This window comes from Sminthopsis crassicaudata, chromosome 1, assembly GCF_048593235.1.
Source record: "Sminthopsis crassicaudata isolate SCR6 chromosome 1, ASM4859323v1, whole genome shotgun sequence".
Taxonomy (NCBI): Eukaryota; Metazoa; Chordata; class Mammalia; order Dasyuromorphia; family Dasyuridae; genus Sminthopsis; species Sminthopsis crassicaudata.
In genome coordinates, this window is record NC_133617.1 from 62,393,759 (window position 1) to 62,410,171 (window position 16,413).

General features: G+C 44.6%; 1 protein-coding gene across 2 annotated transcripts in view; it reads right to left on the reverse strand.

Moving 5' to 3' along the window:
- Window positions 1-14,394, reverse strand: part of NCAN (neurocan) — a 62,141-nt gene extending 47,747 nt beyond the window's left edge. For both annotated transcript variants that reach the window (XM_074307056.1, XM_074307045.1), the window contains exons 1-2: window positions 14,027-14,394; window positions 3,537-3,616 (exon numbers count right to left, since the gene is read on the reverse strand). In XM_074307056.1, coding sequence (XP_074163157.1) covers window positions 3,537-3,609 — 73 coding nt within the window. In that variant the 5' untranslated portion in view covers window positions 3,610-3,616; window positions 14,027-14,394. The remainder of the gene's footprint in view (window positions 1-3,536; window positions 3,617-14,026) is intronic.
- Window positions 14,395-16,413: the final 2,019 nt, after the last annotated feature.

Below are 16,413 nucleotides of genomic sequence, written 5' to 3' on the forward strand. Positions count from 1 at the left end.
TATTTCCAAAATGTTTTCAGATATGTCATCAGATTTTTAAATCAAAGACTATCAGATCGCTTTTATAGAAGGTTTCATATTCCCAAAGTTCTTATTTCCAAAATGTTTTCACATATGTCATCAGATTTTTAAATAAGAATATCAGATCTGGAAGGGATCTCAGACCAATTTCTTCAGTTTTACAGATGAAGCAAACTCACACATTGAGTCAGTGGTAAAGCTGGAGGTAGAATCTGAGCTTCCTTTGTCACTGGAGTATCCTTTCCTCCTAGAACTCAGACACGTTGCTGGGGGCAAACTGGGTACTAGGTACCGAAGGTACTAGGGCTGAGGGGCTGCTACAGAGATGACTCCTGAGCCAGTGGGGGAAATTCTGAGGGTCTCCTGGTCAAAGATTTCCCTGCTACGGCAGAGCTAGGCATATAGTGGAGAGTGCTAAGCCCGAATCAGAAAGTCTAGGGCTTAAATTCTTCCCCAGACACATCCCTGGTTTTTTCATATGTAAAAAGAGAAGATTGAATTTAATGGTCTCTAAGGCATCTAGCTATAAATTGATTTCAGAGGATCTTGAAACATTTAAGGAGACAGAGTTATTGTCTCTGAGCCCTTCTCCATTCACCTATGTCTGCACAGAGCCAAGCCCGCCTTAACCCTCTGTCCCTGGGGTTCATGGGACTGATGTAGAAAAATCTAGGACTTCTCTTCACAAAGAAGTTCCCATTCAGGGTTTCACCTCCATATTTTGCAGACTATCTCATACAGAGGAACAGAGTTGTACCCAGGGACGAGAGCCAGTTCTCGGCTTCTGTAAAGTGGAGTAAGATTCATTTCCAGCTCAGAAGAAACTCCAGACTGCTTGTCTTTGTGTGAGCATCATCCTGGTCTGCACAGAAAGGTGCGTTTCAAGATAGAGGGACAGGGGTGATGTTCAGGGGGCTTTCAGGCCAGTGCCAGGAACAGAGAAGAGAAGATGCTGGGGATAAGTGAGAGAAATCAGGAGCTGACACACAGGCAGTGCTTCCCTGAGCTGTTGGCAGGATGGATTGGAAGCCACGTTTGTCTCCTCACTGGCTAACACAATAATGAGCAGCCTGACTGATGCCACGGGCTGAGGAACCTGCCAAGGGCCAGGGCCATCCACACTGGGTGGAGAGGAGCCATACGAAGGCTCCAAGACCCGGTTCTTAAACCTCATGGGGGGTAAGAAGGGAAAATGTCATCTTTTGGATGACAAGTCCCTGAGACCCATGGGCGAGGGGAGGAGAGATTACAGGATAATTGATCTAAAGCAAAAAGGAGCTTCAGAGATCATCTCACTTTATAGATGACTAAACTGAGGCCCTAAGATGTGAAATGACTTATTAATCATATTCAGCTTAGAGTACAGAGCTCAAATCTGGCTTCAAACACTAACTGTGTGGCCCTGGGCATGTCACTTGACTGGTCTGCCTCAGTTTCCTCATCTGTAAAATGGGGATAATAATAGTATTTGTCTCCCAAGGTTCTGTGAAAATAAAATGAGATAATATTTACAAAGCACTTAGCACAGTGCCTGACTATGTAAATGTTAGCTCCTACTATTATTATTATTTTTGCATAGTAGGCAGAATTTTAAACAAGACTCTCTGAGTCTAAACACAATGTTTAATCAGGCCTAACAATCAAGTAAACCTAGTTTTGAGGCTAATCCCTTCCCTTCCCAGGCCTATATTTTCATAACAGTGAAAGGAATGGAGGAGAATTCAGTCTCTTAATTTCTTTCTAGCTTTGACATTCTTTGAAATACCCTGAGCTCTCCTGCTCTTCTCCCTTTGTCTTTGTCGGAGCTTCTCCTTATCCCCTATCCCCTTTAGACGTTTAAGATTCAAATTTTTAAATTCAAATGCTACTTCCTCCACAAAGCCTTCCCTGGATAGTAAGGTTCTTTTCACTCAGATCTGAAGAGGTACTTTGTACTTCTCTGGTGAACTTATCATTTGATACACAAATTGTTATTTTAAAAATTTATCATTTACATTACAGCTCCCGGTGTAGTGTCACCCTCTCATTTGACTAAAAGCTCCATGAGGGCAGGGATCAGGTCTTAACTAAACTATAAATCTCTGCCAGCCTTCAACACAGGTCTTTGTGTTGGAGATACAACTTGAATTAATAAAACTATCCCCTTCTCTTTACCCTTTTCTTATGCATCCCCTGTCCTGACAGTAACCGATCATAGTAGGCTTGTTGCATCCTGGTGGGCCGATTGTCTCCTCTCCCCACCCCCCTTCCTGCCCCTTTTCTCTCCTCCAAGCCCTCAGAGGCTTTCACTGGAAGGGTCTATCTGGTGCATGACAGTGTTAATGAGGACATGTGCAAGTTTGCATAGATTTGCATAAGTATATTCACTGGAAGCTTCAGAGGCCTTCGGAGGTCATTTCCTTCCCTTCCAGAAGCTGGGCAGGTTTGAGCATTTCTGTCTCCCGCCCTCCCAGGAGAGGGAGGGTTAGAGTCTGATTAGGAGGGAAAGCAGTCAGGAGAACAGAGAATATTGAGGGACAGTTTCCATATTTCCTTTTAAATTTGAGGTATTACTGTATTGGTCCTGATACAGCCTACCCCTTGTCCCCAAAGCTAATTTGTATAAAGCTTGAATGAGACTACAATCAAGCTGAGTTATATTCATTCCAATGATTATAAAACCCCCCACCTTTGTATGAACAGAAAGAATTGCTAACAATTGGCAAATTCGTTAACAATTTGCATAACATACCACATAAAACTTTTAAAGAAAATCCCATTTGTGTATTATTTTGTGCAATTATGTTTTCAGTATATACTTATTTATTTTTTTCCTATTAGAGATATAACCTATACTCAGCAACATCCTATATTCTTGCCAGTATAGTATTTCTAGCATTTTCTTTCTTTCTTTGTAAATCAATATTTATGTCTAACTGTAGGAGTTGGAATGGTGGTAGCTACAGGCATCTTACTAGAATAAGTAAGCAGTATTTAGATATGGAAGCTTAGGGCCCCAGGAATGAGCTGCCTGAAGACAGATCTGGGAATTCATTGAGGAGAACAGTTTAGTTAAGTGCAGACTTAATATAAGAGGGGATCTTTGTGAATTGGGACAGGGAAGTCAAGTCAAAACTACTATGTACTAAGCAGTGGAGATACAAAGAAGGAGAAAACCAGTCCCTTTCTCAAGGAGCTCAGAGTTCACTGAAGGAAGCAACATACAAATACCCATCTGCAAACAAGATATAAATAGGATCTATATAAGTCAGGGCTTGGGGCAAAATCTGACATCGTATCATAGAATTGGATAGTTTGTACCTAGGTACAAAGAGATCTTTAAACTCAGGTAGACAAATGGCTAAAACTTCTGAGTCAGACAAGATCCCCGGGCCTTATCCAGTCCAGCCAGATACCAGGCTCAGGACCCAAGGAAAAAGGAATGCCATAGGAACACTGAGAGTTACAGAGGGTGGGCAAAGATCCTCCACCATTCCTGCCCTTTGTTCTTCCCCATCTCCCAAGTGCCAACTTACCCTGCCCCCAGGCCCAGAGCAGTAACAGCTGGAGCAGCAGGCCACGGGCAGCCCAGAAAGATGGGCTCCCCATCCTGAACCTGGAATGAAAAGGAGAAGGAGAGAAGAGGGAAGATGAGTTTTTTCTCCATCTCCTGGTTAATAACTTTTCAGTAATGAGTAGATGAATTCAAACTTTCTTCTAATAAAATGAGGCTAGGAAGCCAACTGTAGAGGTCAAGTGGACTCTTTTGGGCTAGGATACAGCCCTAGGGACTTAGTGTCCTTTCATAACATCCCAAAGTGATCTTCCTTTCTCTCTATGTAGCCCAAGAACAGCTGGACAACTTTTTCCTATTCCTCCTTATGGAAGAGATTTCATATTACAATGCATTGAAATCCATCTTCTCCCCTTTCCCAATACGACACAAAGAATGATTTCCCAAATCCTCAAGGCTCAGTCCCACCCTGAAACTGAACACAAAACACAAGAATGATTCCTGAAGCCCACATTCTCCTCATGCAGGGACCCCTAAGTCCCTCCATATATATATAGCAATATCCTCCCAAATAGGACACAGCACCATTCTCTTGTCCCCATAAAGGAACCCCCCTTACAGACTACTTACACACAATGGTTCCCAAGATCGAATGAAATGCCCAACTATCCAGTAAGAAAAAAGTGGCAATCTACGCCATCTCAACTACCTCCTTGTCTAATAAACTGTTCTCCAAGCAAGCTGGCTCTGGAAAGTATAGCCAAGATCAGTGTTGTGTATGTATCTCTCCAACATAATGAGTGACTATTCATCCCCAGAGTAATGAGGAGTACCATTTCTGCTTTCCCCCCACAATCATAATCTGCCTACAGTGTTTCTCTTTTCATCCCTAGCCATGTCAAATACCTTGTATATACTTCTAAGTTTTTTTTCCCTTTCTGAGTCTCTCTCTCTCTCTCTCTCTCTCTCTCTCTCTCTCTCTCTCTCTCTCTCTCTCTCTCTCTCTCTCTCTCTCTCTCTCCCCCTCTTTTTTCCCCCCAGGTCTTTCTGTTTAGCTTTCTTGGCCTCCCTGTCTCAATCTTTCTATATTGGTTATAGTTTCTTTCCTGTCCCTTTTTCTTTTTTCTTATATATCTCTGGATCTATTTTTTTTTATTTTCTTGATTTTGCCATTCAATACCATCTTCCATCCCCAACTTCCAGATGGCACAATAGGGTCCAGGGGATATTAAAGAACTGATTGCTGACCTAAATCAGAAAACCTGTAGGAAATCTTCCCAACCTGGACCCCACTTGCCTAGAGTAATAGACAGAGTCTATCGCCTACCTTAAAGATAATATTCACCCTAGAGTTTTTGCTATTCTTTTTGAGATGATGAATCCAGCTTTAAAAATGAATGAATGTGTTTCCTTTCCTCACTTCTTTGAAAAGATGGGGGTGAGGGGAAGAGGTCCAAAGGTCTAGACTACAACATATGTTTTCAGATTTTAAAAATGTATTAACAGGTTTGACTAATTTTTTCTCAACAATGATTATTTGTTAAGGGGAATGGATTTCTAGGAGGAGGAAGAGAGATACAAGAGAAATTTTAGGCAATGCAATAATTAAAGATAAACATAATTTTTTTTTAAAGAATGACTGTCCTCTACACAGTCCCTCTTCAAATAAATAATATGGTCTTCTTAGGAGAGGTGAGCTCCAAGGAAAGTCATGGCACTCTATTTACAGCCAGAAGATCATTTTTCTATCCCCTCTCAACTATGTCTCTAACTCTTGAAGATTTTCCACATCCAAGTTCCTAGTTTTTAGAAGCAAGTGCTTTGAGAACTTTGAGTACCAGTTTCAGTCTCAACTCCAGCCTTAGCTGACTGTAGAATTCATTTGGTCTTCATTAGAGCTTTATAGAGTGTTAGGATTACTGGGTGAGAACTCAGGTTTTCTGGACGGTTACAAGGTGAGAACTCAGGTTGACTTGATAGAGGGGGCAAAGCTCATTGGCTGGGGTGGTTCTTCCCAGAAGCCCTTGCATTATTCCACGCCCATTCTCTGGGAGAATAAAAAGAGACAGCACTGGGCGCAGAGGGCAGATCGGCCTGGAGAAGGATAAGAGCTGGAGGAGATTCAGAGCCAGGATTCAAGAGAAAGACTCTCTGAATTGCATCAGGCTTGACGGGGCTCTCTGCAGGAAGGGAAGTCACTTCTTTGGACAAGAGTTAACAGCAACTGCCTGGAGACAACGGTTCGCTACAGGAAGAAGAATCTGTCTGAGAGATTTGAGTAGACACAGCAGATCTCTTCCCAGAGAGCGATCCAGCAGCTTTTGGAGACGACAGCTCGTTACAATTGGCGTCCACACGTGGGGCAAGGACTTTTGCTTATCCTGACAAGAGGAGCTAGACCAGACCTTCGCAATAGAGGATAGGGCAAAAAAAAAAAAGACACTGAGCTAGTGGGGAATGGGATAAATAAGGACTGTGGAAGTATATTGGGAACCTTAGAGATATCAATTTTGCTTCAGACTTAGAAATGCCTAATCCCAGAGAGGGTTTAGACAAGACAGTAAAATGAAAAAATAAGGGTGAGCATCAAGAGGGTTGGATTCTTGTTCATTCTCTCCCACTAACTCCCATGTGACTTCGGGTCAGTGCTTCATTGTACTCCTGGATCTCAATTTCTTCATCTTTAAAATGAAGTGGTTGGATTAAGAGATTTTGACCTTAGAATCCATGAACTTTTAAAAAATTCAGTAACCGGATTTCAATATAATTGTTTCCTTTGTAATTATATGTATTTCATTTTATGCATTAAAAATCTTATTCTGAGAAGAGATACAAATATTTCACTGGATTGCTAAAGGAGACAAATGACACTAAAGAGTTTTGAGAGTCCCTTGACTAGATTTGATCTCTAAGGTCTCTTTAAGCACCAATGCTTCATGTTCTAAGGTCACTCGGTCCAAACCATATTGAACCCTTTCAAAACAATTTCAGTGAGAGATCAGTCTCCAGCTGAAGACCTCTAGTGAAGGGGAACAGATTGCTTCCTGAGGCTACTCATTGCATTTTTTTTTGGACACTTCTGTTAGCAAGATTTTCCTTACATAGAGTTCCAAATCCACCTCTTGGCTACTTCTCTCCATTGTACTTAGTTCTGCCCTCTGGGAATAAATAGAATGAGTCTAATTTCTCTTCCACAAAATAAGCTTTTAAATACTTGGAAGACATTTATCATGGTACCTCTTAGTCTCTTATTCAAGCTAAAAATTTATAGTTCCTTTAACCAATCCTTGTTTAAGTAAAATCTCTTGTTATCTTACTGACCTAGTCATCTGCTTCTGGTTACATGCCCATTTGTCAGGGTAGCTCCAAAAGGCTATACTTGGAATAGTGCTGGATGGTGCAGTGGCTTGACAACAACAGAACTGGAGGCAAGAAGATCTAAGTTCAAATCCTGCCTCAAACATTTACTAGTTGTGAGATACTGGGAAAGAAAAAAAATTAAATTATTTAAATATTCTCAGCCTCAGTTTCCTTATCTGTAAAAATGGGGATAATAATGTCACCTATCATGCAGAGTTGTTGTGAAGTATCAAATGATATAACATGTAGTGTACTTTGCTAATCTTAAAACTTCATATAAATGTCAACTGTTATTATTATTGCTGTATTTATTGAATGCTAGTCTCCAAGTATGGTCTGCTCAGGGTAGAGTCTGGCAAGTCCCTTTCTCTGGATCTTTCCCATTTCATCTACACATAAATAAGTTTCTAGGGGTTAGAGGAGGGTAGTGAAAAAGAGTTCAGTGTGGTATCAGAGAGTCTGCTTTCCCAGCCCAGCTCTGCTTCCCTCTAGCACTGCAACCCTGGCCAAGTTATGTCCTTCATTGGGTCCTAGTTTCCTTCTAACACTCAAATTACTTGCCCCATGGGATCATTTTAAAGAAAGCATTTTGTAAAGCTTAAAGAGCCAGAGAAATGCTTTATTATTGTTGCCCATCTTTGTATCTGCTTCAGTAATGAGCATAGCAAGCTACATAGAGGAGGGCTTAGTAAGTATCTGCTGATGAACAAATGAATTGTTCTATTCCATTAATCCAAGATCTAAGATTCTATTCTATTCCAGGGTTCTGTGAATGATGAAAGAAAGAGATGTCTCATAGGACAAAGAGAATTGCCCCTGATTCATAACATCGGGCAATACCAAGGGATTGTAATTTTCTCCTATCCATATCTTGTCCCCAGGGAATCTGTTTTCTGGCATCCATTTAATTAACAAGGGACTAGCCACCCTGGACAGCTACTTCTGCTATCTAAACTATCTGTCTCAGCTAGGAACCACCCTGGATTGTATCCTGGCCCTAAATATCCAAAGAATCAGGAATAGTTCATCAGGAAGGAAAAAAAAAAAAGGCATTAGTCATGAGATCTGGACTATGGTCTCTGCTCTGCCATTGAATCTTAGATAAATTACAATCCCCCTTTCAAGTAGGGGAATGGTATTAGATTAGATGACTTCTCAAAGCCTAGCTCTAAGTTTTAAGTTCTCACAGTCCTTCTAGTTCTAACATTCTTTTTTCTAAGGATCCTTCCTGTCATAATTTTAATCTCATAAAAGCCCAAGAGCATGTCAACTTTGGGGTGGATGAGGTAAGCAGATTAGAAGATGATATCCATGTAATTAGACAGTTGAAGCCTCTCTGGTTGTCACTCTTACCCCCACTTGGGAACTCTTAAATCCTCTCTTCTGAGGTTTCTCCCTGGTTATTATCAACTTGCAGAATTTTACCTGGACATAGGGGTACATTATAATTAACCCCCATCCTTCACCTCCTAGAAGATCCTAATCAAAATCCTTGAGAATTTCCTGGGTATAGGAGGAGGGAGGGTGCTCTGAATGTGAAGTAGGAGGGATTGTCATGTTGGAAGTGAGTTGAGTGACCAATCAACTCATTTCAACTTTCTTGCCCTTTCTTGTCTTTAAAATGAGGTTTTGGGATTCAATGCTTCTGAAGTTCCTTTCAGCTCAAAATCTGTGATTTAAGCCATATCTCTATGTTCCTTTAATCCCTTTCTTGAAGTTGGAAATAAGAGCTGAGACTACCCTCATTTCCCCTGTTTGACAAACAGGAAAGAGGCTGGAAGGAGGATCAGAGCTTAAGTGTATGGCTTCCCTTTGAGAAAGAAACTTTCAGAGCTGGGTAGAACATCCAATAGTGGGGAAAGAATTTCTTCAGATCTTGTATTATGGCCCTAGCATCATATCACTGCATGGCTCCAGGTTGTTGTAAACTGGCTAGAGCCCTGCCTAAATAGGACCCTGTCCATGGTACTGAGGGAGTACCTGAAGTTCGAAAGTCCTTCCCTTCCCTTCATTTGAAATGAATTTTTGAGTTATGACTCTAATGTACCAGGAACTACAAAGAGCCAGCCAGTAGCTCTCCCACCCTTGGTATCAATTATATGGGTTACAAGTAAAAGATCAGGTCTCAGTATATAAGTCCTTGAAAAAATGAATAAGGAATCTGGACTTCAGTAGGCAGACTAGAATTTGATATTATTGGAATTGTATTTTATAAAACTGAATTTAGTCTCAGCTTCCTCTTCTAAAAATCATCAGGATGAACTACATGACATGGAAGGTACTTCCCAGCTTTGAAATCCTGTGTTCTAAGATCTTTTTCCAGCTCTAGTATTCTATGCTCTAAGGTCCCTCCCAACTCTTAAATTTTATGTTCTAAGATTCTAGGACAAATCTAGAGACTTTTAAAGGATTGTTGTGTTGAAAGAGAGATCAGTGAGTAACTACAGTACTTGTCCATTGCTCACAGCAGTGATTCCCAACCTGTGATCTGGGGAATTTTTGCAAGAGCTCCCTGAATCCAAATCCAAATTCATAAATAAGCAAAATCTATCTTCTAGAAGATGAATAATATCTCACAGAAATAAGCATCACTATTTTTCAAAAACATGTAGATGCTTTTTAAACAAAACAAATTCATTTTTAAAGCATTACTGAATTCAAAGCAGTTTTAACCTAGCTTTGTAATTTTCTCAATCAACAGATACTAAAATTGCAACTTCTATTGTGTTAAAAGCATGCAAAAAAGAAAAGAAAAAAATACTGACTTTAAAAAAGGATCCTTTCACTCAAAATGTTTTAAACTGATGATTTACAGGATAAAGTTCAAGTTCCTTTAGCCTGGCAGTTCAAGGACTTGAACAGTCCTTTGCTTCCATCCCCATTATAAACCTTTCTATCTATCCTGGGATCATGGTCTTATAGAACAAGAATTGGAAAGTAGCTCAGGGGACTTCTAGCCTAACCCCTTCATTTTCTAGATAAGAAAAAAAGCCGTAGGGAACTGTAGTGATTTGTTCATGATCAGAAAAAGTAGTAAGTATTAGAAATAAGATTTGAATCTGGATTTCCTGATTCCAGAGCCGGGTCCTCTTTAACTTCTGCTTGGGAGCTGGCTAGTCTGGCATGGGTGACTACAGTGCTAATGGTCCCTTATCCGGGTTACAGATTACAATACTATTAACCTATGAGCATCCCACTGGATAGAGAATTCTCTTTGTATTCCCCTGGATCTTTAGTAAGAGGATGCTCAACTACTTGACTCATTTGGACTCAAATTCCAATTTTAAAACAAAGGTAGGCTTTGCTTTAGGGAAATGCCAACAATAAGAGTTAGGATTTAACCAGAAAAGTGGTGATGAGAGTTGGGAAAAGTGTTCACTTTACAAAAAGAATCCCCACAGGTTTTTAAAAATCCCCATTTGAAATGAAAATCAATTGGCAAAATCCATCTTGCTCAGGGTGAGGGGTAACCAGGCAATGAGTCAGGTTGCACACACACAACACACACACACACACACACACACACACACACGTTCTCTATCCTACCCCACCCCACCCCACCTATAGTCACAAGTAGTCATTCAGTTGACATCATAGACACAGAATCATCCTGTTAGTCATATAGTCACATCTCCACATTCGCTGGCACCCTCCCCATACCTGCAATCAGTCACACACACACACAGAGTGCACAAGTCACCCAAAGTCACACTCTTAAAATAACCCCTCACTCCAGAGTCCTGGTGAATTTTCACAGCTGTGAAGGGTTTTGTCATCTCATGAATAATTCATAGGATTCATGCATATGCAAGTGGAGGCAAAGAGGGAGCTGGAGACCAGCCTCAGCTGGAACCCAGTCCAATTCTGAGCAAATGACAGTGTGTGTGTGTGGGGGGGGGGGGGTTGGGAGGGGTAAGATATGAGGATTAGAGGAGATATCCAGTTCTCTCTCTTAACTGGGTTTCCCTGACCTCCTAATTCTGAAGGTATATGTATTTGAGATGATAGAAAGGATTATATATCCATAAGGTACCTTTGTGGGGAAACATTTGTGAATGTCCATGTGTCTCTGTGTGAAAGCATGATTTTGATGTGTTTTTGTGAAGGAGTTGAGGAAGATGCATTTCTGACTGTGTGCATTTATAGGTAGAAATACTGCTTTCTTTGCATCTGTATTTTTCTGTGTGTGAAAGAATGCAGGGAAGGCTGGAAGCAACTCTGGAGAGAAGTACAAACTGTAGAGCACAAGGAAATTTAATCTTCAGGCTGGTGAATAGAGATGAAACATTCACCACCCGATTCCCCCTCCCAATCTCTCTCAGGTTACCAGAGTCCCCTTGGAAATCCCCTGTATCTCAAGTTGGGCAGATAATAGCGTGTAAAAGACCCCAGGAAAAATCCTGGAGGTAGGACTGTCCACCAGCTAAGGGATGGAAACGCAGGGAGATATTGGAGCCAATTTGGCTTCAGAAAATCCCAGGGAGGTTCCTGAAGACTGAAAGATATGGCCCTCAAATTCTGGACTCTTCTTGGGCACCATTGAATCACATTGTCACAACCCATGGATAATTTTCTTTGCATACACACACACACACAGTCTCAAGCCAAGAAACATAATTACACACAAATAGAGAGAGAGAGAGAGAGAGAGAGAGAGAGAGAGAGAGAGAGAGAGAGAGAGAGAGAAAGGAGAGACAGAGAGAGAGAGAGACAGAGACAGAGAGAGAGAGAGAAAGGAGAGACACACACAGAGAGAGAGAGAGAGAGAGAGAGAGAGAGAGAGAGAGAGAGAGAGAGAGAGAGAGAGAGAGAAAGGAGAGACAGAGAGACAGAGAGAGAGAGAGAGAGAGAGAGAGAGAGAGAGAGAGAGAGAGAGAGAGAGAGAGAGAGAGAGAGAGAGAAAGGAGAGACAGAGAGACAGAGAGAGAGAGAGAGAGAGAGAGAGAGGAGAGAGAGAGAGAGAGAGAGAGAGAGAAAGGAGAGACAGAGAGACAGAGAGAGAGAGACAGAGAGAGAGAGACAGAGAGAGAGAGAGAGAGAGAGAGAGAGAGAGAGAGAGAGAGAGAGAGAGAGAGAGAGAGAGAGAGAGAATTGGAAGGGATCTATAATTGCTTTTCATTTTTACATGGGAATATAAAGACTCAGATGGGAAACTGAGGCTCAGTGAATTCATGTGACTGGACCAAGGTCAGGAAAGCAATAAAGCCAGAATCCAAACCCAGTTTCTTTGATGCCAAGTCCAGGGATCTGTCCATTCCAACACAAGAAGCATTACCACACATCCTAACATAGTCACACCCCAGCAGACACATACCCTCTCACACACAAAGACATGGCTGCAGTGTCGTGTACACACACAGTCACAACCACATATATTCTTACTAAAACACCCCTCAACACACGTCCGTACAATCATTCCAGCACTTCCAGCAACGAAGAGATTAGGAGGGCTGGGGTGGGGAGGGGTTCGGGAAGGAGGGAGGGCGGTATGTCTTTAGAGAAGGGATGACTGCTGAAATCTGTGACCTCTTCTCTTACACCTAGTTTCTTCCGTACTCTAGTACTAATTGTCTTTCTCCAGTACCCCACCCCCACTCCATCCTCTCCCTCACCCAAAAGCAGTGGTTTAAGAAGCCGAAGCAGCAGCTGCTCAGCTTAAGAAATCCACCCCTCCAATCAAAGCCACCAGCAGGAGGCAGGCATATCGCTAGGGAAGCCCCATAAGCGAACAAAGCCCAGGCTCGGTCCACTCGAGGACTTCTGGCCAGGGGTACTCCGTGGAGGAGCTGGCTGGTCCAAGCAGCCGGGAGAGAAGGAGAAAGAAGGGTGATGGCTGAAAGTGTCCAGATGGGGATGCCTGAGCCCTCCGCTGGTCCTTTCAGACACTTCCTTCCCTCTCCCGTTCTAATTGGTATTTTAGGGCTGTCCCCTTGACCCAACATCAACCCCAGCCTTCCACGCTCTTGATCTACCAGGACATAGGGTGAGAAATGGAGGGGGCAGAGGGGTTAGCGGGCGGAGGGATACGTTATATGTTGTCCGGTGAGTCTCTCACTCCTATTTCCTCTGAGTCAGTCTGGACTGTTCTCCTTTTGGAAAACCTGTCCTTCCAGCTCCCAATGCCGCTGCTGGAAGGGCACCCAGCTAGATGTGGCCTGAAAAGAAGGAGCTTCTATGGCACTTCCCATTAGCTCCCTTCACACTCTCCATCTCCATCCCCAAGCAGATTTCTTTCCAGCTCCCTTTTCCAGAGGTGTTTTCTTCAGGCCCTAGACCACCCAGACAATATAGACCACCACAAAGTTCTCCTTTGCCTTGGCCTGGGCAAGAGATGGAACTCCTGCCCCTTACACAGGGAGGCTATATAGAGTGAAGAATCCATTGTATCAAGATAGCATGGGTCAATTCCGCCACCTCTGACCGGTTCTTCCACTCACTTGATCCCTTAATCCCAATCTCACCCCGGGGTCTCCTGAGTAGTCCTAACCCAGATCACCTAGGATCCTGGGTGAACCGGCTGTTGCCTTCATTTGGGTTGCCTCCCTCCCGTCCTTCTTCCCAGCTCATAGTATTTGCTTCTCTCCCCTCCTCTCTCTGGGCAACCAGCCGTGTTCCCCATCCCCTGAATCGCTGACCCCAACCCCCGCCCTCCGTTCTTGTTCTAACAATTCCGTTCCCAAACTCTTCTTCCTCTCCACCTTCCTATCCCTGTTAACTGGTGGGCTCCTCCATTTTCATACCTCCCCCCCCCGCGACCCTCGAGCACACTGCCGGGGTGGGTGGGAAATGAAGACATGGCTTAAGCTCCCCTGCTCAAGAAGCACCTTAGAGGAGCTGGCGGGATGGGGATGGAGAGTGCCGCTCACGGGTCCCAGGAGCCAGCTGCCTCTAGGGACGGTCGGTTGTCAACTCCCCTTTCTCAGGGTCCCAGGAAAAGAAATCAGGGGCTACAGCTGGCCCAGTTCTAGAATCCCCACCTCTAACCGGGCCGGGCAGAGCTCGCAGAATTCAGCCGGCTGCCAGGACGGGGCGGGCATCGGAGCCTGCGTTGTCCGCTAAACCAGAGGACTCCGGACGGAGCTCCTTCCCCCGTCCCACCCCAGTCTGCCGCCCACTCCCCGTCTCAGGCCCAGATCCGGGAAGCGCACCCACCTGCGTATGGGCTCGTCCTGCGGCGCCGTCCGTGGGTCCGGCCGCCCGCGGGCCAAGGGGGCGGCGGCGCCCGCTCCTAGCGCCGGTGCATCCCCGCAGCGCCTACGAGGCGGAGCGGTGCCGGGGCGGGTAGGCGGCTCCGCATCGGGGGAAGGGAACAGGGGAGAAAAGCGAGTCAAGGGGAGCCCTGCACAAAGCGGCCGAGCCTCAGGTTCCGGCTGCAGGCTAGCCGGGGCGCCCGCGGCCGCTGCACCGCTGCCTGCTTGTCCGCCCGCCGGGGGCCCAGCTAGCTCTCAGCTAGCTCTGCACTCCCCGCTCCCAGCAGGTGGCCGCGGCGCTGGGGGCCTCGCGTCCCAGGGTCTGTCGCCGCGGTTTCCTCGCCTTCTCCCTTTTTTATAAAGAGGATTCGGGTTTGGAGTGCGCATGCGTTGCCAGCTTTGCACGCGCGCCCCCCCCTTTCATGCCCCCCTCCCCATTCTAAACTCCCTCTCTTTCAGTCTTCGTTCCCCCCACCTCTCCCTCCTTGCGATCCAGAGACTTCTTTTGGAGATGCCCTGGGAGTGATGGAGAGACTCCCCCCACCCCTCACCCGACTGTTCTTCAGGAAGGACCGAATATGCGTCTCCGACCTTATCCCTCAATTCAACCCACCTCCCCTTGGTCTGATGTTGGGGGTCGCGGTGGGGCTGGAACCCAAACCTCAGGCTTCTCTAGCCCAATTACTGGGTTTTGGAAGGAGGTAAAAGGACAAAGGAGGGGCTGAGTGGTTGGGTAGGTGTGTCTACCTTAAGGCCAATCTTGAGAAAGCTCTGAGACTGAGCTTGAGAAGCCAGGGTCCCATTTACTTTTAGCGACCCCAGGCCCCCACCAAAGGAGCCTCATTCTTACCCCTTCTGTACGGCTCTACACTGGCGGTATTGTGCCTGCCTGTCTGGAGAAGTCTGATTATGTACTAGCGCCAGAGCACGTGTGTTAGCAGCCTGTATTTGTCGGAAAGTGTGGTGTGGGTATGTTGTCGGGGGAGATTAAGGGGAGTGTTTGTGTGTTTCTGGATTTTTTTTTTTTTTTTTTTTGCACAGTCCCATTTACCAGCCATGTCTCTGACCTTGATATGTTACTTGACTCCTCCGGCCTCAGTTTGCTCATTTGTAAAAACCAGAGGGGAAAATTAAATGATTTCTAATTGTGATATTTTAAGTTTTTTAGTGGCCTCTTCATGACTCTCTGAAAAAGTGTAAATCCTGATGTGTGTCTTTGTCCATCTGAATCAAGAAGGAAGCTTGTGGTCCTTTCTGTATCTGAGGAAGGCTATTTGATTATGCGGGAATGTGAGAGGTTGATGCCTCTTCTCATCCTCTACCAGAAAGATGATTGAGATTTCAATCGGTAAGAAACAGATGACAGACTTCTGTCTGGTACCAACTTCCAGCACTCCCTATTGTTCCCTTCAGCCATAACTCTGGTTTTTCAAAGATTAAGTCACAGTCCATTTCCCTATTTCTTTTCCATCACTATCTTCTCCCAGTTTCCCCCACCCCCAGCACAGTCTGAGATGGGAGAACTGAAGGAGTAAGAATGAGAAAAGGTGGACACTAACCTAGGAGACAGGGAGGGTGAAACTCCCAAATCTGGCCTATAAATAGCTCATTGAGCAAGACCGGGTTTTCAGCATCCCTCCTCCTCTTTGTATGGCTAGACACATTCTTGTCCCTGGGCAACAAGCTGGCCCCCAATGGAACCCACTGAAGCGCTCCCTCTTTCCCTGAGGAGGGGGTTGCTCACCCATTCCTTCTGACACAGAACTCTCTTCTGGGCTGCCTGGGGCTCCATCCTTTCTTTGGAAGGGGGTGTCCCCTGACAAAAACTGTGCTAGCCTGCCCCTCCTCCAGTTCTGCCAAACTGTTAGCCTTGGCCCCAAGCCCAATTCCCAGGCAAAGGCTTGGCGATGGATGGAAAGCAAAATCCCAGGGGTTCTTAAATGAGGAATATGGGCATCATGGCTGGCTCTGCATGGGACATTGTCAGCAGGTGTCTTGGGGATCAAGTGTCTTCAGCTCTAACATAAGCTCTCCTCTAACAGGGAGAGATTGTGGATCCCACAGAGAAACAAAATTTGCCTCCCTGTCCCAAACAGAGGGCCAATATGTTAGGAACATTCAGGTCAATTATCCTTTTGTTCACTCCTTCCCATCCCCCATTCTTAAATGGCTCCTTCTTTCCTCTCTCTCTATTGCCCTACTTCTCCCTTCTTACAAATTCCCAAACACCTTAGGGACAAATTTCACCCTTGAACTATATCTCTAATGTTACAAAATGAAAACATCCGTTATTGCACCTCTGTCCTGTAAGAGACTCTAAACTGAAGAACCAAAATTCCCAGAATCTCA